Source organism: Dermacentor andersoni, chromosome 5, assembly GCF_023375885.2.
Source record: "Dermacentor andersoni chromosome 5, qqDerAnde1_hic_scaffold, whole genome shotgun sequence".
Lineage (NCBI taxonomy): Eukaryota > Metazoa > Arthropoda > Arachnida > Ixodida > Ixodidae > Dermacentor > Dermacentor andersoni.
The window spans coordinates 7,237,356-7,259,850 of record NC_092818.1 but is presented as its reverse complement, the minus strand read 5'-3'; the positions used below and the strand labels follow the sequence as shown (position 1 = coordinate 7,259,850).

Below are 22,495 nucleotides of genomic sequence, written 5' to 3'. Positions count from 1 at the left end.
ATGAGTGTCATTTGGGTAGCGCAAGTTTGTCACGTCGATGCATCACTGCTGCCCTCAACGTCTCGGATCTTCGCGTTGCTGTGCTTCATTGCCTGAGTAGGCGATGAAGTAAGACAGGAGACGTCTAAACAGTGTAACTAAAACAGCCTGGTGCGGCGCCAAGTTGTTCGTTACAACTTGCCGTGCAACCTTAGCTACTAGCATTGGCTTCGAGTGGTTGCGTTAGCGTGTGAGAGAAATGGGGACAGGAAACAGAGAGCGGCAAGTTGGGCTAGTTGGTGGAAGTTCATCTTGCAATACTGGGGTTACTGCGCTAAGAGACACGGAGAACTGAAGAGAAAAGGACAGGACGCGCGTAGTATCACAACTGAATTTTATTAGGTGAAAGATGACACACACACACACACACACACACACACACACACACACACACACACACACACACACACACACACACACACACACACACACACACACACACACACACACACACACACACACACACACACACACACACACACACACACACGCACACACACACACACACACATATATATATATATATATATATATATATCTAGAGAAAAACAAATTTTATTCCGTCATAGGGATCATCGTACACGGTAGCTGTTCGAGGCATACGTTATCAAGAAAAAAGTGCGTGTATATGTTAGCGTTCCTTCTATTGTGCTTGCTGATTGTGAGGTGCAATTTCGCGACGCAAGATTGTGACGGCAGCGGTTTTTGATGGCCTATCAGCCCGATGACGTCATTTTGATAGCTGTCTATATACATCAATACGCACAACACACACACACACACACACACACACACACACACACACACACACACACACACACGCACACACACACACACACACATATATATATATATATATATGTGTGTGTGTGTGTGTGTGTGTGTGTTTGTGCGTATTGATGTATATAGACAGCTATCAAAATGACGTCATCGGGCTGATAGGCCATCAAAAACCGCTGCCGTCACAATCTTGCGTCGCGAAATTGCACCTCACAATCAGCAAGCACAATAGAAGGAACGCTAACATATACACGCACTTTTTTCTTGATAACGTATGCCTCGAACAGCTACCGTGTACGATGATCCCTATGACGGAATAAAATTTGTTTTTCTCTAGAAGCGGAAACAAAAAAGCCAAAGCTTTTATTCCTGAGCGCAGATCGACAGAGGAGAAGTACGAGGCAGAATGTAAACAGTAAACAACGTCATCTATACATGGAAGAGGACACACATCCTTCTTTGTCACTGCGTTTAGGCGCCTGGAGTCGACGCAGAATCCCCATGAGTTATCTTTCTTCTTGACCAATATAACTGGAACCGCCCACGGACTATAGGACTCCTGGATGACGCCTTTCTATAGCATGTCGGAAACTTGTTCGGTAATCACTTTGCGCTCAGCTGAGGAAATGCGGTACGGCTTCTGTCGTATTGGCGACGCTGTTCCAGTATTGATGCGGTGGTGTACGCAGGAGTGCGGTGGTGAATGTAGACGCTCTTGTGCAAGGTCAAACACTGAAGCATAGCGGGCAAGGAGCTCTTGGAGAGCTTGTTGGTGGGAAGAGGGAAGGGATTTGTTATCATGCTCGTAAATCTTAAGAGTGATCTCTGAGCGACGAGCTTGCGTCCGTGGAAGTAGCAACTGCACGAATGCTCACAACACCATCTTCCTCGAAGCGTGATACTTTCAGTCCTGCAGGCAAAATAACTTACTCGGAGGACACATTCACCGCCTACACGTGAGCACAACCTTCTACAACTTCGATAAATGAGCGAGGGACAAGTACATTCTTCTTTAGAGTGTTGATCTGTTCGGGTTCAATTATTCCACAGCAAAAACCAACACGGGCGTACGACGAGCTCACTGGGATGAACATTGCTGTCTGCGCAGGCAGACGTACATCAGTGGACAGGGAAAATAGTTCTCGACAATCGGATGGAACGTCGTCGAGCGTTGGTGGTCTGACATCGCTGCTGAGTGAAATTTCACCAGCCCTGCAATCTAATGTTGCTCCACGTTCCCGTAAAAAGTCGATACCAAAAAATTACGTCATGCGTGGCCCGTGCGAGTGCAGTAAATTCCTTTCGAAATGCCTTTCACCCAACGGTTATCACAACTGGACACATTCCCGCAGGACGTAACAGTTCACCGCCAACTCCGCGAAACGTGGTATTTCCCTTCCAAGCACACATCACTTTCGGTCCCAGGCGATTCTTCAATGAAAGACACATCACAGACACGGACGCACCAGTATCTACCAAAGCCATAGTATTTGCACCATCGACACAAGCACACACTTTGCTTTTTAACATCACAATAGGAGGAGGCATTTGAAAACGCGACCGTCCCGCGACCTCACCTCTATCATTCGCACCAGCTAGCTTCCCAGCTGGGGCGACGTATGCGAGCGGTGACGCGCAGATGGCGATCGACGTGTCCGGGTCGGCGGTCACATACTGGGGAGTCATTCCTTGGCGTGTACTCTCGAGGTACACTCTAAAAACAAAGAGAGTTCCGGGCACTCTCTTTGAGGGAGTATCTGCTTGCCCAATATTTCACTCTCTTTTAGAGAGTAGATCGACCCTCTTTGAGAGCGAGTAGGGCAACTCCTCCTGACAGAGTTTTATTACTCCGCTGCAAGGGAGTGCTAGTACTCTTCCACAGAGTGCTAATACTCTCCTCACAGGGAGTACTAGCACTCTTCCATAGAGTGCTAATACTCTCCCCACAGGGAGTACTAGCACTCTTCCACAGAGTGCTAATACTCTCCCCACAGGGGTAATAGTACTCCCCCAGAACGAGTGCTTCTACTCCTCCAAATCGAGTACTTGTACTCCAAGCCGAGTGTTTCTACTCCCCCAAACAGAGTGCTTGTACTAAATCAGAACAGACTGCTAGTACTGGTTCCAATAGTGTGAAAGCACGATGTAGATCCATGGTCACGTTTGAAGTGATTCACAATACTTATATGTGGGGAATATTTTATTCCTTGATAAGCAGCTTCTGCACTTATGCTTGGTGAATGGGATGTAATGTGTAGTCGCCGAGTTACTCATATGAAACATTTTCTCTCTTAAAAGGTCAAAAGCTTGATTGATCAGTCACAGGACAAACTGAATAATAATTTGAGAAACATACTGACAAACACATAAAATCAGAGTACAATGATGTCCATGAAATTTAGAACACATCTTGGAATAAAACATAAGCATATTCTCTAAAGTTTCATCAGTATTACAGTATATAAATATCCTTTAATTTCAATTGGCTCCTTTTCAAAATAAAGTATACGATTGAAAGTTAAACATAGAACAAACATGTGCACACTCACAAAGTACTGACACTGTGATCGAAGAGAAATATACGCCACATTACTGGCCAGCAAACGCATTTCTGGCCCAAACGCGTGCACTTACATGGCAGAGGTTACCAGATGAGCTGCTATGCTTGGGGCTGGTAATGTACATAAATTGTGCAAGAAACTTTTTTGTGTGCCATATTCTAAGACCGCAGCTCATTTGATAACGCAGCATATGGATGTTCCTGACTGAGACTACAGTGCATTTAGAAATGTGTTGTATATTGTCATGTAAGGCTGCAGGTCTAGCTAGCTTTGCTCATATTTTACGTAAAGTTATTCATGTATGAGCTGCACCCCATTGTTTCTAAGTGTGTCTTGTCGTGGTTCTGCAGCAATATCCTGCCCGGTCTCAAGCCGGTACAGAGGCGTATTATGTTTTCTATTCGGTTGGCCTCCTCACGAAAGCAGTTTCCAGGTGCTGTTGGAATTATTCCGTTACACTTTCTCACAAATAAATAAAATAAAATTTACAATATTATCTAGTGTGTAGCAAATGAATATAAAACTGCAACGAGCATTAGCATTAAAATCTTGCGCATCAAATTTCTTGTCACATACGGTAGCTTTTCATTCCCATTACGGTAAGAGTGCTATACTTCTGAGGAGCAGCTTGCATAATTACATGATCACTTATTGTGACTCTCTGACTTTGCAATCTAACTAAAGTATAGCATGGCTTTAGATGTGAACCAAAAATCAGATGTGATGAATATGATGCATCAAATGTGACGTAAGCATAAGTACAGGCAGGAAAGTGCACGAAAAAGACAAACAAAGACGCAAAACAAACCGACAATGGCACCATCCTGTTTCACATGCCCCTTCCATGCACGTGGATTTTGCATGCGACTATGCATTACTTGCACAATGAACCAACTACCTGAAACCAAAGCTTTTTTTCTTACTGAAGTGGCTAAGATGCGCAAAAGTAAGAAAAATTATCGCACTTACAGAATCTTCGTCTCAAAACAAGTACATATATGTCGAGGAAGATTAATACATTACCCCACTGTGCACTCTATCTTAAGTCCAGAAGAATTATGTCTAGAGAAGCCATGAAACTAAGAGGCTTTTGCTTAACACTATATGTTCCCATCCCGGAATTGATGAACAAGTGTTCTACTCAGATGCTCTCAGTTCTTTGCATTGAACGCATCTCTACGTCCACTAGCATACTTCGTTGGCAAGTGAGTTCAAGAAACCACAATTTTACATTTTTTAAATAATTTTCAATTCCAAGTGACTTTCTGGCTTCTAAGACGTAAGGTGTGCACCACGGTGTACACAGTTAAAGGCCTTAATTGCTCCTTGCTTTCGCTTCGGGAGGCACGAGCGGTTCTAATGAACTCGTTTCGTGAGCATGCACGTAAATGATAATTACTTCTTAAATATGGGATTCTCTTCCCCCAATCCTTCCCCTTTCTGTAACTTAAGGGGAAGTCATAATTCTAAAGTTAACTGTAAAAATATATAAAAAGGAAAGCATGAAAATCTGCCTGCTTCATGTGAGCATTTAAAATACAGAATCACAGTAGTTTCTTTTTGCACACTTGCATTCACATGCTGTTAAATGTAAGCTATTAAAGCTGCTAGATGTATGTAAGCACCTAACCAAGCATGAGCTGTTGCTTTTCACAGTGAACACAGGTACCATGCTCATTACAAGTATGTATTATGTCACTAAGCAAATATGCAATTTTAGTGTACCACTATTTTTTATCAAGTGGATATATCTGTTGAGAGGCAAGACAAAAAGCAGTCACTTCTCACAACTAATCAGCTTTCTGAAAACACATTTTTAACTTTTCAATGACACTTACTCCTATGTGTTTGTTTTTAGAGAGCATACTTGATTTTGACTTTCCTGTCAGAGACATTACATAAATATACCATGTTAAGATGACTGCCTAGAGCACGTGAGTATTTTCATCTCGGTGTGACATACTCTATGTTGATTTTGTTGACATTTATTCAAATGGTACACCCAATGCACCCGTATTCTAGTTTTTTTGTCCAAATTGCATGGCAATGTATTTTGATTCTTTGGCGTGCGCTCCTCTGCACTACGTGAAGTCACGCTGGGCTGGCTCTTTGACATCCTTGTATCCTTACAGCTACCTTCTTGCGTTATATACAACGGGTGCCTGAAAAAGATCGTGTGCAAAGGTCAACACGAGAACATAGTGTAAAACAACATCAAGACAGTCAAGGTCATGGCACTAAAAGAAAGTCTTAGCTCTTAGTCTTCCTACTGAAATGCACGCGAAACGTCCAAGTGAGTGCAACAGTCAACTGCTAAACTAACTTCAATTTTTAGATTTAGGCAAAAAGGAAATAACCGACAGTGCATCCTCATTCACCACCAATGTTAAAATACTCCTGATATTAAATAGAATATTGGTCATTGTCAGATGTCATAGGTCTGTCATTATTCAGGTGTGTCGCAAACAGTACTTGTGACACATCCTAAGCACATGCAAGTGTGCCCCCCGTACCATCTCTGGTTGTGCTACTGCTCAAGCCATAATTTGAGGGTCATATCTGCAAACATGATGCTCAGTAGGAATGAAAATATGGTCCTCCAGTTCAATGAATATGACTGGACGTGCCTATAATAAAGGGCAACAAGGCTTGTTATGGCAAGCTTACCCACATCTCAATAATAACAAGAAAGTTCACTGCGGTCTGCATCTAAGCTGCATCTAAATGCATGAACTTATTTTCATTTATGAGGTGGGCAATGGAGGCCATTTTCACAGACTCGACTACTGCTGCTGTTTGAAATCTAGCATTTTACATTCTTGAAGGCATGTAAAAGTTGCAGTTAGACCGCAGTTATTAGTTTATTAGATCAACTCTGTTTTGCTTACGACAGACGACTGGTCACATGGAATGAAAGCAACGTTTTATTTTGATACTTTATTTCTCTACTAAGATAGTAAAGCGATAAACACATTTTGATCTGTCATGCAGTATCAAGATGCACGCATTACGCATGTAAACCCCAGCGGAAGGGTCATTTAGCTACTAATATGACATAACTCTGAAACGCCAACTCATAGTAGCAAATGCACAGGCATGTCAAAAACAATAAGCCTATGCAAAGCGCACCTGCAATTGTAATTACACACAGCAGCCGTTCTATTCGATGCCGATGCATAACTCGCTGCTTGACAATTAGCCGAGTTCGTAGACATAAGCACCCTTTCAGATTCACACCGTTCTCGAAAACCACAACAGGAGACATAAAATCAGACATATAACCACACCATTTCAATACATGAGCAAAAACAGTTGAGTCTTAGGGCTAAACACGATGAGAACTACTTAGTGCGCGACGGCGACGAGCGACGGCTTCGAGCGACAAAACGGGCCGTCGCTTGAACAGATCGCTCGGTTCCGGAAACCTAGAAATCGTTGCACGTCTCCCGGAAGTGCTATGAGCGACTAGCCAATATCGCGAAGCCGGAACTGGATGTACATCGCTCAAATACTACTGATTGTCGCGCGGAACGAGCAAACGATTAAATTTTTATACGTGCAAGGATAAGAACCTACTGCAAGACCTTCGGAAATATTTTATGCTACTTCTTACAGTAAACTACATCAACTTAAATTACTAAAGCACGCGTCACGCTAGTTTCGACGCGTGTTTGCAGCCCTCATACCGCCAACACAGGGGAGGCTTCGCTCAAAATCGTCGCTCGGACGACTTGAAGGCGACGAGCGAACGCGACAGCCATCTCCATCGCATCGCTTGTACCTGTCGCGCGCAAGATCGCTTATATGGTGTTTATACGTTATTCCGCATAAAACATGGATTCCTCATGCGTTTCCAGTAAGTTCAAGATAACGCGCCCAACTGACCTTTTGCAGCATGCAGCTGAATGCCTGCGGCAATGTTTCTAACTAGCACTGGTGCTGCACGTAACTTCAGTGTCGCAGATTACCCATGGGCGAGACACGGTGAAGCGCGCGGCTTATTTATAACGAAACATGCCGCGAGCAAAATGACGCCTTCTGTTATGTGACTCCTTATTTCAACAGCATTCCGTACACAGTAGACTGCCAAACTGAATAAATTGAAAGACACAAAACGCACGCTAAACACGCTCCGCATAGGCTGGAAATCATGGGCTGGTGAACAAACCATTTTAAGCGTCCTCTCGCCTCACTTCATATTGAATATACCATGCTTCTGGCAGCGCTAGCGATTTTCAAAGCTCTTACGGATAGCGGCAAGTGATAAAATCACATGCATTTACCGCGACGACTGGCTTTTTAGATTGACATCGAGAGACACAGCGCGCGATGCCTAGTCCGTTGTCAATCGCGTCGGCTAAGCGCCGCGACGACTTCCTGGCGATAGCATGTCATATACGCAGAATGTATATGACGAAGGACTGTCGTGTTTTCGCGGCGACGCGAGATGGCTGGCACACAATCTCCCTTGGATGGCCTTCGTTGCTGCTCGCTGGACGGATCACTTTTCTCCAGTGCTGTGTTGTTCCGCGATGCTGAGCGCGCGCGTGGCGGATCAACTCCGAGTGAAAAAGTAGAGTGCTCGCTACGCGTTCCTTTGAACTGTGGCTGCCTGTTCTCTTAGAAGCAAAGCGGTGTGTTCTTTGCTCAGCGTGCGTGAATGATACAACGCCATGTTCGGGGCCGTCCTTTTACAGTTGAAGGCGAAGATAACGCTACGCTTTGTTCTCTATTGCCGCAAGAGTAGAACGGACATTCTACTCTCTCTCTGAAGGGGAGAGTGAAAAGCACATTTCACTGTCTCCTTGGTGACGCAGTGAACAATGCATTTCACTCCACTCGACATTTTGAGAGAGTAAAACAACGCTTTGAAGAGTAAATCGGCCGCTTCACTCCTGCGATACCCTCTGTAGTTTTTAGAGTGTAGCTAACGAAAAGGGACAAATCGTTGCTAGGATGCAGCTCCTTGCATGCGGGGTGAACATGCGCGATCTGGCGGGGCACGCTGTTTGCGTCGGTTGCAATACCTCGCGATGTGTCCCTGAGCCCCGCAGCTGTAGCAAACAGACGGCCTGCGATTTTCATTGAAGTTCGGCACATATCTCGAAGGCCTGTTGCGGACGGGAGAGGCATGTCGCGGCTGTCTGTCGTGTCGACGTTCAAAACTCGTAGGCTTTGGCTGGACTATGGTAATCTGGGCATGGGCGTTGTCGCAAACGGGATGATTGCTGTAGGCAGGTCGTGGCCGGGCTGCCGGTGCCTCGCAGTAGCGCTCTTCAACGGAGCGTTAGTGACACACGCGGCTGGCACCTGGGCCTTGAAAATGAGCCAGCTCATCTCTGATGACTCGTCGTACTAAAGCCGCAAGGTCGTCTGAGGCAAATATGTCCACACTTGCTACGTTGGTCACGTTGTCGAGCCGACCAAACTTGGGAAGAATGCGGCGTATTTTAAGAGCATCAAACGTAGGACAGTGACGCCTTAAGTCTGAAGGAGCAGTAAGGTCGTCCTTAGAGATAAAAAAATTATATATGTCTTCGGACATTTCCTTGAGTAGGTGTCTAGTCTTGTTCTCGTCCGACATACTTGCGTTCACAATTCCGCAAACTTCAGGAAATCCTCAAGGTAGGTAGTGCATGGCTCTCCCGGTGACTGCGCTCGTCGTAAAAGTGTCTGCTCAACTCGTTTCTTTTTTGAAAGTGAATCACCAAAACATTTCGTTATCTCTTCGACGAAGCTGTCCCAAGTTGTGAGCGAGCCCTCGTTATTGTCGAACCACATCAGGGTAGTTCCGGCAAGGAAAAAGACAACGTTAGAAAGCTGCGCAGACGGGCTCCATTCCTTGTGGCGGCTCACCCTCTGCTACTGTCTCAACCAGTCTTCGACGTCCTCATTCGCTTTGCCTGAGAATTTACGTGCTTCTCGATGAGCTGTCTAGGGCCGGTATTTTGTAGCGATGCCTTTTCCGATTCTATGCTTTTTCAGACTTTTGGCGATTGGCCAGTGGTCAGAGCGACGGTCTGCCCACATTACCAACGGGATCAGGCGGCCGTGTGTGGTGGATGATAAGAATAGCATAGAATAAGGCATAAGGCATCGCTACAAAATAGCGCACCAGTAGCGAGCTTGACTTGGGCGAATGCTTTGTTCCATGGTTTCCTCGCGAACGTCGCCTCGGTCCGAATCACTCATGTCAGCGTCTCCCTGTGGTAACCTGGTAGGTTACCACAGGGAGACGCTGACATGAGTGCTGCGTCGTTTGCTGCGTCGTATAGCTCGGTCGTCCAGTGTGATCTACCCAGCACGTCCATCAAAATTGTCACGGATGGGATGGGTTTATTTACAAGATGCTAGATGGTTAGCGTAGAGCAAGGGACAGGGCGGGCATGGAAGGCCAACAGGCAGCGGCCAGCTGCTCGCGCACACCTTTACTTCGTCTTCCTTCGGCTGCGTCATGCAATGGGACAATATTTCGTTGGCTACGCATATTAACGTCAGTTGTGCCAAACCTTCCAGTGCACTAGGGTGTTTGCGTCGGAATTTGCATTATTCCTCTACCTATGCGACAAGACTGGCCTAGCGATTGTACGGCCGCTGCTGTAGTGTGCAGCATCCACATTGTTCCCATATTGATACTACTTAATCAACTTGCTAGAATCCGTACAAAATAGAGTCGCTCACTTTATAGCACGTAACTACAATCCCATCCTGAATATATCACAGTTTAAACTTGATATTTCTCTCAGCCCGTTAGATATACAGAATAGTAAGCTGTTGGGCTAGTTGGTGTGGCATGATTTTGCAAAGGGGAGCGCCAGAAGTGCTTTCCGCAATAGTTCTCCTCTCGACTTTGTAAATCGTTAGATATTCATCGTTTTATTGCTCTTTCATGCCTACTTCATAAATACCGTTATGGCACCAGGCCATCTTGCTTACTTCTCGAAGCGCCCTAAGGAATTTTATGCCGCTTACATAATAATCACTACAACATCAAGCGCATACGCGGAAAAAACATAAGCCTTCATTACATGGGCCCTTCCATGGGTCATCCTTCGAATGATATTCCTGGTATTATCGCATCAATCTGCAACCATCAACCATTCCATGATCTGGGACGCGAATTCTTTCAAATGACATCGTGAGGTCAATTATTCTTGTCTTCTGTATCACATAATGTGTTCTGCTATTGTGTTATTTTCGCATTTTTTGTTCGGTTACAATAATTGACATTTATAATATTAACTGCTTCTTTATAATTATTTAGTTCTGTATTTGATATTTCCCGCATTTATAACTTTTCAATGACATTACTGTGTACCTTACTCTTACGTCTGTTTCTGCTTTTGTATGCGAAAGCATTATATGTCCCATTAAGCGGAAGATCCGGCATGCGACGTTAACATCCGATCGTACCAAAACCCGCCTGACCAAGTGATGACGTCACGTTTCAATGTCAATGAAAGCCGACTGCGCTCACACCCGAAAAATTGACTTTGCCAAATTCGAATAGTGAGTTGACCCACGTTCAAAACGAACCTGGTCCGCTCTCAAAATTGACTTGGCCCACCCCCGAAATTTAGGTGGCCCACCGCCAATATTGGCATTGCCGAATTCGAAAAATGAGTTGACGTACGTTCGAGACCAACCTGGCCCTGTCCCAAAATTGGTGAACGCGAAGGTTTATTTTTGCTTCTATTACAGAAACGGGAGCAGGAGCAAAAGGCTAAAAAGCCTGCAAATGGCTCCCGCTGCTGTTGGCATTCAGCACTGTGGTACATAATAGGAAATACATTGGTGACATCAAATCAAATCAATGTTACATGTGCAGTACGGAGGTAAACATATAATCCAAATATAGCTGAACGGATTAGTAGTGTGAAATACAAAAGAAATACATAGATTATAAAATAATATACAAATTGACTATGAATGTGTAGATACAATATCCCGAGTCAGGGGAATAGGTATCCGGTAAACATAAATGAATTGTATGATTGAATTTACAAAAACCATAACAATGTGTTACAACGTAAAATGCTGAAATATACACATAATTTATATGGCATATTATGTGCTATAATAACATATAATACAATAAGTAAAAAAGAAATAGACGTACTCAGCAAGAGCCTAAACTTCTGTCCTATGAACAACACAATAAATGAATTCGAGCTTCACAAGGACCTCTCAGAATTCTCCCGACGAATGCGTATCAGACACTTTTTCGCAGACACACCGGACACCGGGACGACACCGCTTAGAGCCCAACCCACTTTCACTCCCGAACCAGAACAAGCCATAGAACTTGACATACACCTTAAAACTGTCACTAAAGAAATTATAAGCCAATCCAAAACATCTAAGCGACCTAAAAACATAACTGCGTCGGAGAGTCATATCATTTCAAATCTTAGTTGCCGGAATGACATTGTTATTAAGGAAGCAGATAAGGGTGGAAGTATAGTTATTTGGCCAGTAGAAAAATATAAGCACGAGGCTTACAGACAAGTAAACAACCCAGAACATTACCTCTAGCTAGATAACGATCCGACATTATCCTACACAGTGACAATTACCAACAGGCTGAAATCACCTTTGGCTGATGAATTGATAACACCGTCAGAATACAAGTTTCTTAAACCAAGCAACAAAACTGGCGGGCGTTTTTACCTCCTTCCAAAAATTCATAAAATTCCATCCGCTGAACTATACACTGCTATTATCCCAGGTCGCCCGACAGTATCAAACAACAACACCCCGACAGAGAGCATCACTTCCGTCATTTGTACAAGATACACCCCACCTGCTGAGAATTATAGAGGACATTAATACTAAATGCGCACTACCCCACAACACAATTCTCGCAACACTAGACGTCATGGCGCTGTACACCAACATCCCAATCCCTGATGGTCTATCTTCGATAAAAGAAACGCTGTAAAAACACAATGCAGAACACTCTACTGAAGCCTACTTGTCTCTCCTTGAATTAGTTCTAACACATAACTACTTGGAATTTGAGGAGAGTTACTTCCTAGAGATACATGGTACAAGCATGGGTACGCCTTTTGCACCAACCTACGCGAACATGTTTATGGGGATTCTAGAAACAGATTTCCTATCGCGCTGCACTGACAAGCCCCACACATAACTACGATACATAGACGACATACTCATAATATGGGGACATGGTCAAGACAGTCTAGATAAATATGTAGCATTTCTAAACTCTTTTCACCCAACAAAAACATTCACATCATAATCCTCAACTGAGCGCATAGACTTACTGGACACAACAATATACATTGACAATGGGGAGCTAAATACAACGCTGTATAGGAAGCCTTTCGACAAACAACAGTACCTAGAATATGCCAGCCACCATCCTAGACATTGCAAACAAGGCATCCTTAAAGGCCAAGCCACGCGACTGTGTCGCATTTGCGTTGAAAACCAAGGCGACATAGATAGACTCGGTCACCTTAAAGAAACCCTATCAAACGAACCACCCAAACAGTGACCTTCAAACAGCCTACACCGCTGCAACCAAACTTGATCGAGCCGAGGTCCTCAAGCCCCGCCCGAGCATCACAAGAACAATAACGTCTCTTACTACTAAATTCTCAAACGCACTCCCAAACGTGAATAACATCCTCAGTAAATACTACCCGATTCTCACCAGCAACCAGAAACTTAATAACATTTTTCCCAACCCTCCCAGAGTAGCCTACAGAGGCAACACTAATTTTAAATATGTTCTTGTGCACGCCAAACTAAAGACAAAGAGGAAGTTGGGAACCAGTCCCTGTGGCCGCCCCAGGTCCTCTACATGCAAACACATTCAATCTACTACTACAGAAAATGTACAGCGTCAAATTATGCACGCAAGGTAACTTCGGCTTTCACCTGCGCATCAAGCAACGTAGTCTACTGTCTAGAATTAGTAAAGGCAAGGCGCAGATGACCAGGACTCAAGAAGAAGAACACAAACGACAGGACCAGTGCCGGTCCTGTCGTTTGTATTCTTCTTCTTGAGGCCTGGTCTTCTGCGCCTTGCCTTTACTATTTCAAGCATGAACCAACTAGCCCAAGCAACAGTTTTACCTACTGTCTAGAATGCGCCGCTTGTAGCAAACAATACATAGGTGAGACTGGACAACAGATTCATATAAGACTCAATGGTCACTGCGCGGACACAAAACACAATTTACCTAAAGCAGTAGCCAGCAACTTTAATGAACATGGTCATATATTTGACAAAGCAAGGCTCTATATACTACAAACAAATTTCCGTTCCCCTCGCGAAAGGAAACAACGCAATCATACCTCATACACAAGTTTAATTGCCTACACCCAACGGGAAATAATTTGGCAAGTGGCAACTTAGAATCTTTAAAAGAGGTAACTTAAATCTGAAATTCTCATATCATCAAGTAAGACAGAAAACACATTATGCCGCTGCCTTTTAGTCACCCCATGCATTGCACCGCAGACTCCTCGTCGTTATCTTTACTTCAAAATTACTCGACGTATTGCTGCTATGCTACTGAAGTCACTCTTTCAACTCATGTTTTTTTTTGTCTTTTGTGTTACTCGCGCACTGACCGCCTGACCGGCTCTTCTAATGCCACAAAAACATGCCGCCAACGACACCCCTGAATGCTCCTTAACCTTTCGCCTCCCCAACGCCTTCCCATGCCCCCATGTCGCCCTGGTTCTTTTTTTTCTGCTTTTCATTCTTTTCTTTTATCCCCGCGTTCTCACTCTCCCGCTCTTGTCCCCTCGCCTTGGGAACGAAGCTCACAGATGTCGGACGGCAGCGCTCATTACCTCTGAAGTCTCTCCATTTAAAACCAGCCGCCAGCGACAACATCCGCACGTGACGTCACTGCACTAACCCTTTAAAACTAACATGCTGAGGATGACGAGGCCGCCTTTGACAATAATAGGTCCTCCTATCGAAACGTTGGCCAGCCTTTCTGAGGCACCTTATCCCTGTTTACAAACTTTATACCACAGTGTGCTATAATGTAGATTTTCTAATTCACTTCGCTCACCCTCAAAATTTGGGTGGCCCATCCTAAAGATTGACTTGGCCAAATTCGAGCACATGGCCAAGTGATCACGTCATGCGACAGTCACGTAACTGTAAGAAACTTAGGTTGCAAGATCACATGATCAAGTGATGACATGATGTGACGATGTCACGCGATATGGGCGTCGATATTGTTGACACCCCCAGTATGCTTTCGCATTCAATTCACGTAAGGAGGCTTAAGTACCTCTGTAAGTTTTAGCCTAGCCCTGTGTAATACTTTGCTTCCTGTTTCATCCTATATATCTCGCATTTCCTTATAACACCCTGGTTCGTCCCCCTTGCTGAATGCCCCTGGGTCCTGTAAAGTGTTCTAAATGTAGGAACTCGTGAAGCAAAGCTTTCATTTATGACGGTACTTGTTCTAAAAAAAAATACTGAAAAGGGGACGTTTTCAGAAAGCGAAAATGTAAAGTTTACTACTCAAACTCAGCAATAAAAGGTATGCTTCAAGACTGTAAACTGCATCTAATGTTGCAGGCAAAGCATACAAACCTAATGTATGCTGCATGGCTCTGAAACACACCAATAATAAGTGAGTTTTGTTTTTGCGAAACCCTCCAACACATTGTAAATATTCACGTAAGATATAAAGTGATAAATCAGATTTGTGGCGCATTAGATGCTCTAACATATGCAATTTACAGAACTGCGGTTCCTGTGTTTGGTGCAGAGTTCGCGATTGGTAAACTACGTGCGTTAATTTTGTTTGACACTGACAAATTTTAAGCAATTCCTGTAAAATGTTCAGGGCCCAACAAAATGAATCTTCCGATAGTCACTACAATTTAACATTTTTCCTAAATTCAACAAATTTTATTCATATCGGTCCAGAGGTTGCCTCGTAAAAGCATTTCTACGTTTTACATGTGCTTGAATAGGCGGCATCGCAGTTGACCCCGAGCTAAAGCTTCCTCTTAATGTTTTGGAAGGACTGAGATTCGGTGGAGCACTATTCCACAGTATGAAAAATTTCGAAGCATAAAGCCTTTGGCCACAGGTGCTCATGCGTTTCATGATAAGAAATTGTGCAGTACGAACCGACTAACTCAGCAACACGTACTACTGACTTAAGTCCCATAGTCAGACACGCGTCAACGTCAAATTCCGCAGCAACTGTAGCACTTGTGAAGCCGTTACGGCACAATAATCGCCGTGTTACTTCGCGCACTATATGCTAAGTCCTGAAATTGAATACCGATGTGTGTGACCAGTTCTCCCAGAAGGATTTAGGGAAACAGAAACTCGCTGCAATAATTCTCCCTCAGACACTGACACATGAACAGATGCAAAACATGCGTACAGTTGCTGCTGAGCTGTTGGTAAGGGTCACAACGTGCGATGGTTTGTGGAGTGGCTCGGTGTCGGCGCGGCAACTCTTCTTCTCTTTCTGTCAATTCATCTTGTAATAAACGCACTCCATCGGAACAATTTATATACAATCACGTAGTCTTCTATTTCACATTCTGCACACGTACAATTTTTCGCCTTGTGTGCGTCTTGTAGTTCTTCGTGTTTCCTCTCGTACGTGTCAAGTCCCAGTATACTGAGTACGAATCTATGGGTGCTGAAGAACGACACGTACTGTAGTGTCCTCAGATTGTGCGCAGCACATGCGTATACTTGACGAGTGACCCCTCTTTGTCTTGGGGTAGGCACTAGTCTTCCGCATAGGGTGTTAGACTGACGCGTGGACAATTTTGCGCCGATGTGAATAATGTTTGCGCAGACAATAAGTCGCTATCACGCAACGTCTGCTGGCCCCTGTCAAGTGCGCACACAATGGCCTTAGGCAGCGCCTCCTGCCCATGCATTGTGAAAGCGACTAATACCGGGCCACGGTCGGCCTGGTACTGCACTATCTCCGGGATCGGTCCATATTTTTCGGTCACGGATGGAAGGACCGTATTCTTGGTCCAACTCCACTTATAATGCTACGCTTAAAGATAACATGATATATAAAAGATGTAGCCTTGCAGTAGTGCGATACTTTAAGAGTCATTATCAAAACGCCTGAGCTTAACTAGCCACCGTAGGTACCTCATGAATTGGTAATCTTTGCTGATATCGCAGTACACGCTCTCAACTTGCACCTTGAGAGGTATTTGCGCGGGGACCTGCGTCGTGAAACATTCGAGACATGTGATGCAGTAGCTCAGTGTGGGCAAACCATTACGGTGGCACAGAGGGCGACACTAAGCGTCCCTTCCTTCCGCAGGTGCGCGCCCTGTGCGACATGTCGATGGCTGAGCAGCAGGTGCGCGAGTACCTGAACCACTGCCCGCCGCCCTCGACGACGTCCGCCGCCGCCGCCGCCGCCGAAGCCGGCCAACAGGGCCCGCTTGGACCGCCACCCCAAGGGTCAGCCGGCGTGCCGCCACCCCCGCCAGGCTGCACGGGACGCATCCTGTCCAGGAACGCCAACGGAACCAGTGAGTGCCTCGTCCGCTCGATAGTTTAATTCGGAGCTTTGTAAATAGTACACTACAACAGCGTTCTGCAAACCTAGCAAAAGTGGCAGACTAGTTCTTGAAAGTAAACCTTAATAGATTATAAATAGACGATGCTTTCGTGGTGCATGGTTCACACGATTTTGTACGTTGCTTGACAAACCTTTGAGCCTTAGTGCTAAGGCCTTTTCAGTCGACATAAAGGACCTGGTATTCTCTGCCGCGCAATCGGATTTTGTCTTGCGTAGAAGAGGCAATTGACAAATATGGCGTTGTTGACTTTGAAAATGACGTAGGTATCAGTGCCAGTCGCTTTTTAGAATTGTCTAACGTATACTTGGCGTCTACCTATGCTACCTGACACAAAGGAACTTACCGGGAAAAGGAGGGTGTCTATTGCTTCCTCGATAGAGCCTGTACTCAGCGACTTACGTTTAGCTGAATGTGATAGGACTCGTAACATACAGTTCCATGGTTTAAACGTTGTTCGTATTTTTAGATACGTCCACGATTCTTTAGTTCTTCTTGACGTTCCAAATAACGGTGAATTCACTGTAGCAGTGACACGTGTGCCTGGTGTTTTTATAGATATTTCATGTCCCCTGCCTTTGACGCATCAGGTTTCTGAAGAAAATAACATTCGGCTTTAGACCTGCGCTTTTAGTTTTTGATACAACACCTGTGCTGGATGTTTGAGCCAAGGGTGAACAAGCCTTTACTGCCACTTGGATCTGCACACTCTAAACTCGTGAAGCATTGTTGTCTCTTGCCTTACAAATGCCTTGAAGAAGTCCTGTGTGCACGAGGCGGAAGAAAACCTTCAGTGGGAGGTATTTTGCCTTAGCGCAGCTGGATATGCCTTATGCTTGTAGGTTTGCGTCGCGGAAGAGATACTTATGATTAAGTTAAAGGAGCTGGTCGCACTAGAACACAGTTCAAAGAATGACAAAGTCGTGACAACGTAAAGAAGGCAGTTATCTCATATTTTCATGGAATCTCGCACAACCTTAAGAAGGTTGGCCGTAGTGCAAATGTTGAAGTTGTTTTTTCCGCGTCTAGAAAAGTGGTGTCACCGGGTAAGCAAACTTGCGCTGTCTTCCAAGAGAATGCCTAGTGTAAAACTAATCACAGACAGCGCTTCACACAATGTGCCCTGTGTGTCGTATATGAGATAGCTATCTCATGTAGTAAAGTCTACATCTGTTAAACTGGCCGATGCATTAACGGTTGGCTTAGCGAACACCACAAGAATGTTAACACAACTCAGTCACCTAGGTGTGCAATATCGCGACTTTGGGTGTACACCTGTCTTCGATAAATGCAAGATAGTTTCTAGGAGCAAATCAAGCCTTACTAGGGATATCATCGAGTCTGCCGTAATTTCACGTGCGGGAAAAAATTGTGTCAGTTATCCATCGATAGCCTTGTGTCAGAAAGAGCTGACCTCCCTAGACTGAAATTAAAGGGTGCGATAGCCTTACGAGCAGGTTTCGCGCGCATTCTTCTTCTTTTTTTTCCCCAATGGTCTGCTATAAATCTAGCTGCGCACAGGCAAAGTAAACATGTTTGTTGAAGGTCAGCGCTGTGTCTGCGTACTTTGTGAGCTTCGTTTGTCTCCGTCGGTTCCCGCGCGGCAGCATTCTACTACGTTCAACTAAAAAGCCCAACTGGTTGCTCTGCTCAAGTACGAACCAGTTTAGGTTTCCCTTCTCAGCACATGTGTCTATCATGAGGGAGAAGGTGGTCACGTGGGTGCAGGGTATCGTGAGGTTTTGCGACAACGCCTGCGACCAAGGGCTCCCTCCAAAGGGAGTTAAGCGAGCCGTTACGTAGCCCAGGGTGGAGGCCTCAGGCAGATACCGCTTTAGCCACCGCCACAGAACTATGAACAGTGACGCGTTGTGACGTTGTTACACTGCGCCCCAGTGAGACGGGCCAACCGCTGAATAGCGAAACTCTGTGCACATAAAATGCGATGGAATTAAACGGGGCCCCCCTTGCCGTGCCTATGTATTTATGTGTATCGAAATTGGGCATTAACGATGATGATTGCATATTTCCATGATACTGTTCAGTTAGTTTAACGTTAGCTTCGTTATGCTGTCTGACCTTAAAGTTTTTCCGCAACCTCTATTTGCTCTATCGATTTCTAGATTTTTGATTCGCTTTTTTTTTCCTCGCATGTCCGACGACGTTGTCTTCCTTGGTTTTTGACCCGCCTTTATTGATTCTTGAAGAAGAAGCCCGGTGAGCCGATCCCGGACATAATGATGTAAAGGGGTTAAATTCTTACGATATTGACGCTAATTACACCCGTAGCGGTAATTTAACTACTGTGCGACTAATTCTGGCGTTTTGCCTCGTTGAGACGTTACGACATGTTGAGACGTCTTGCGATTCGCTATGACGCTTTGAAGGCGCCAAAGGCCCGTATTGTGGTCAGAAAGCTAGATAGATACCCAGATACCACGTACGCGAAACACCTGCGACGCCGCCAAAGAAGACCTTTACGCGGTCGTTACTTGCTGAAATAAAGTCGGTTTCACGCGAATGGCGAAGCATCGATTGCGATAGCAAATTAATGGACAGTCATACGAAGTAAGGATAGTAGTTTTATCGACCGTGTGAGCTTGTAAACATAGGCATAGTAAGTAAATTAACAAGCATGGTGTCACGCGCGAAACAAGCAAACATGAACACAACTCACTCGATGACCGCGGAAACTCGCTGTCAAAACGCTGTAGTGACGAAGCGTGGCCGCAGCGGCGAGTGAATTGAACTTCGTGCTGCGTCTCGCATCAACGCAAACTAAGCCGCGAAAACAGCGCGCGGCCAACTCTGTCCCCGCCGCAGATGGCTTTCAAGATACAGCGGCCCGGCCGGGCGCATGCGGCCACCAGGCCCGCCGAAGTAGAATGCCCCTCCCCCTCTCCCTGCCCTCCCCTCGGAGCCCCGCGGGCAACGGAAGACGGCGCGCTTCCTGCCCGTTTCCCTCCCTTGCGTGCGCGAGATTGAGGCGCGATCACCGGCTCACCCTCGCAAGCGTTCACTCGCACATACAGCATACGGCAATAAAACTTGGTGCTGGGCTAGTTGGTGATGCATTCTTTAAAACTGATGGTAGCGCTAAAAGCACGGACACAAGATGAAAAGACGACACGACGACGAGGAAACGCTTGTTTCCTCGTCGTCGTGTCGTCTTTTCATCTTGTGTCCGTCCTTTTAGCGCTACCATCAGATTTAAAGAAAGCATACGGCAAGCTGCGACGATTTTATTGCCCTTGGACTTTATACGGAACTCCACGGAGACGGCGACGCCGACAGCAGAAGTGCGCCTGGGGTGCACATATAATTGCTATCGCAATAATACATTACATCAAATAGGAGCCACGCACAGAATTCCAAGCAGCCACGCGACACATAAAAGACGTTGTTTAAGGGGTGAAACTCAAGTTCAAATATGCTACTCAATGTGAAAATATCATCAGCAGTTATTTCATGTTTTGAAATGACTGAGATGAGGCTGTATCTTCTCTGCGCCTAGCGTGTCAATTTGTTCTTCCCTTTAAGAGACGTCATGTAAGCAGGTCACGTTGAAATAAATATTATCCAGAGGGTGTAATACGTTAGGTTGGCAGATGCTGTTTGGTTACAAAGTGTTTACGTTGGCAATTGTTCCGCGGAGCCTCCCATCCGTCAGTGAAAGCCGTATGGCATGGCATTGCTGTGACTAAGAAAAAAAAAAAACATTCCCTGTGCCTCTCATTTTTCGCACTCATTAGTCTCTTAAAGGTTTCCTGTCACATTGTTGCTCTGTTAGCCAATTTGGTAAACAGCGAATTATGCCATCCTGCAAATCTTGGCCACAAGGAGTGTGTACAAGGACACAACAGATTGCCTAAGCGTGACACCTAAGTGCTGATGTTAAGGGTTTCCATAATGATGACGAAATTGTTATGTTAAGTCACGCGAATGCCTACGTACAGGACCTAGACGGTTATACAGAAACTATGGGAAGTTAATGCTAGGTTTCTGTGACCAATGTAACTTCGTCAGAGTGAATAAATGCGATGACCAGATCACGTTGGAAGTCAAAAATAACCAATCGACCCATTGGTAACTGTCCGAGGACAGAAGGAACTTGCGATAAGTTTAGAGAAATGGTCATTGACAAGGAAGGGTATAGCAGCTTAGGGAGTGACCATAAACGCATCATTATTAAAATAGGATATGCAGTTAGAAAGAGAGCAAGGGCCGAATAATTATCAGTCCAAATTGGAGCGCTGGGCTAATAACAAATATATAGACAAGAGTAAAAAATGACTTGACAAATGAAAACGTAAAAAGTGGAAATATAGCGAGCTTCTAACCGAGAGAAATAAGGAAAGAGAAGGAAGACGTTTGTTAGAAAGGAAAAATGAAACCGAAAGGTGGTGGAACAGGGACGTACAGGAAGTGATCGATGAAACACGGAAAGCATCACGAGAGCATAGGCAGGCAAAGAAAGAAAACTGCAGATGATACCGGGTGAAGCAGATAGAAAATGAGAAATGCGCCGGAAGAAAACAATCAATGGTTCAAATACTGGTTCAAGCGAAGATTAAAGGTAAAAGTGAACGTTGGTTGTAAGAAGTACGGTAAAAAAAAGAAGACCGCACCTACAATATTTTGGAATCACTTTAACTTATTGGGCAGCCAAGCTTGGAACAATACATTTCCTATTCGAAGATGGAAACAAACTGCGAGGGGACGCAGCATTAAATTGCATTCGAAAAATAAGAGCCTATTCATTTCAAGGCAAAGACAAGGTTGATTTCGAGAGAAAAAAAGAGAGAGAGCACAAACGAGAACTAGACGCAAGTAGAAGCTGGAAATAAGTCGAAGACGAGATGCATTAGCGCAAGCTCTTGGGCCAGTTGGTGCATGACGAACTTGAAAAAAGGAGTACCAGCGAAACACAAAGGACGCGCACACAAGGAAAAGGCGTTAGACACGGACGGACGCGCGACTTCGCAATCCGAAGCCCAAGCCCAAAACGCAACTCCGACAGCACATCGAGATACAGAAGTAGCTCTGCAAGCCGCCGACAGTCCAGGGGCCGCAGCCTATCCAGAGGCCGCAGCCTATCCAGAGGCCGCAGCCTATCCAGAGGCTGCAGCCGATCCAGAGGCTGCAGCCGATCCAGAGGCTGCAGCCGATCCAGGGGCCGCAGCCAATCTAGGGGCCGCAGCCATTCCAGGGGCTGCGGCCACTTCGGGGACCATAGCTAGTCCGGGAGCCAAAGCCAATCCGGCAGCCGTGGCCAGTCCGGGAGCCGCGGCCACTCCGGGTAGCGCAACCCACCCGGAGGTCAAATCAAATCAAATCAAATCAAATCAAATCAAATGAGTTTATTTTCATCTCAAGGATGAGGGCAGGCTCGGGATAAAAGTGAAATCAGTCACTTGAGGGGAACCCGAGCCTCCCTGATACGTGGAATGCATTGAGGACAGACGAACAAAATTCGTTCATGGCAAGAAGAGGTTAATATTTTACAAGTCGTAATACACATAGATTCATCATGAACTGAA

At 45.2% G+C, this 22,495-nt stretch overlaps 1 protein-coding gene across 4 annotated transcripts in view; it reads left to right on the top strand.

Annotated features, from left to right (window-relative positions):
- nab (NGFI-A-binding protein homolog) overlaps positions 1–22,495 on the top strand; it is a 941,120-nt gene that overhangs the window by 421,476 nt on the left and 497,149 nt on the right. For all 4 annotated transcript variants that reach the window (XM_072288146.1, XM_072288148.1, XM_072288145.1 and 1 more), the window contains one exon: positions 16,694–16,907. In XM_072288146.1, coding sequence (XP_072144247.1) covers positions 16,694–16,907 — 214 coding nt within the window. The remainder of the gene's footprint in view (positions 1–16,693; positions 16,908–22,495) is intronic.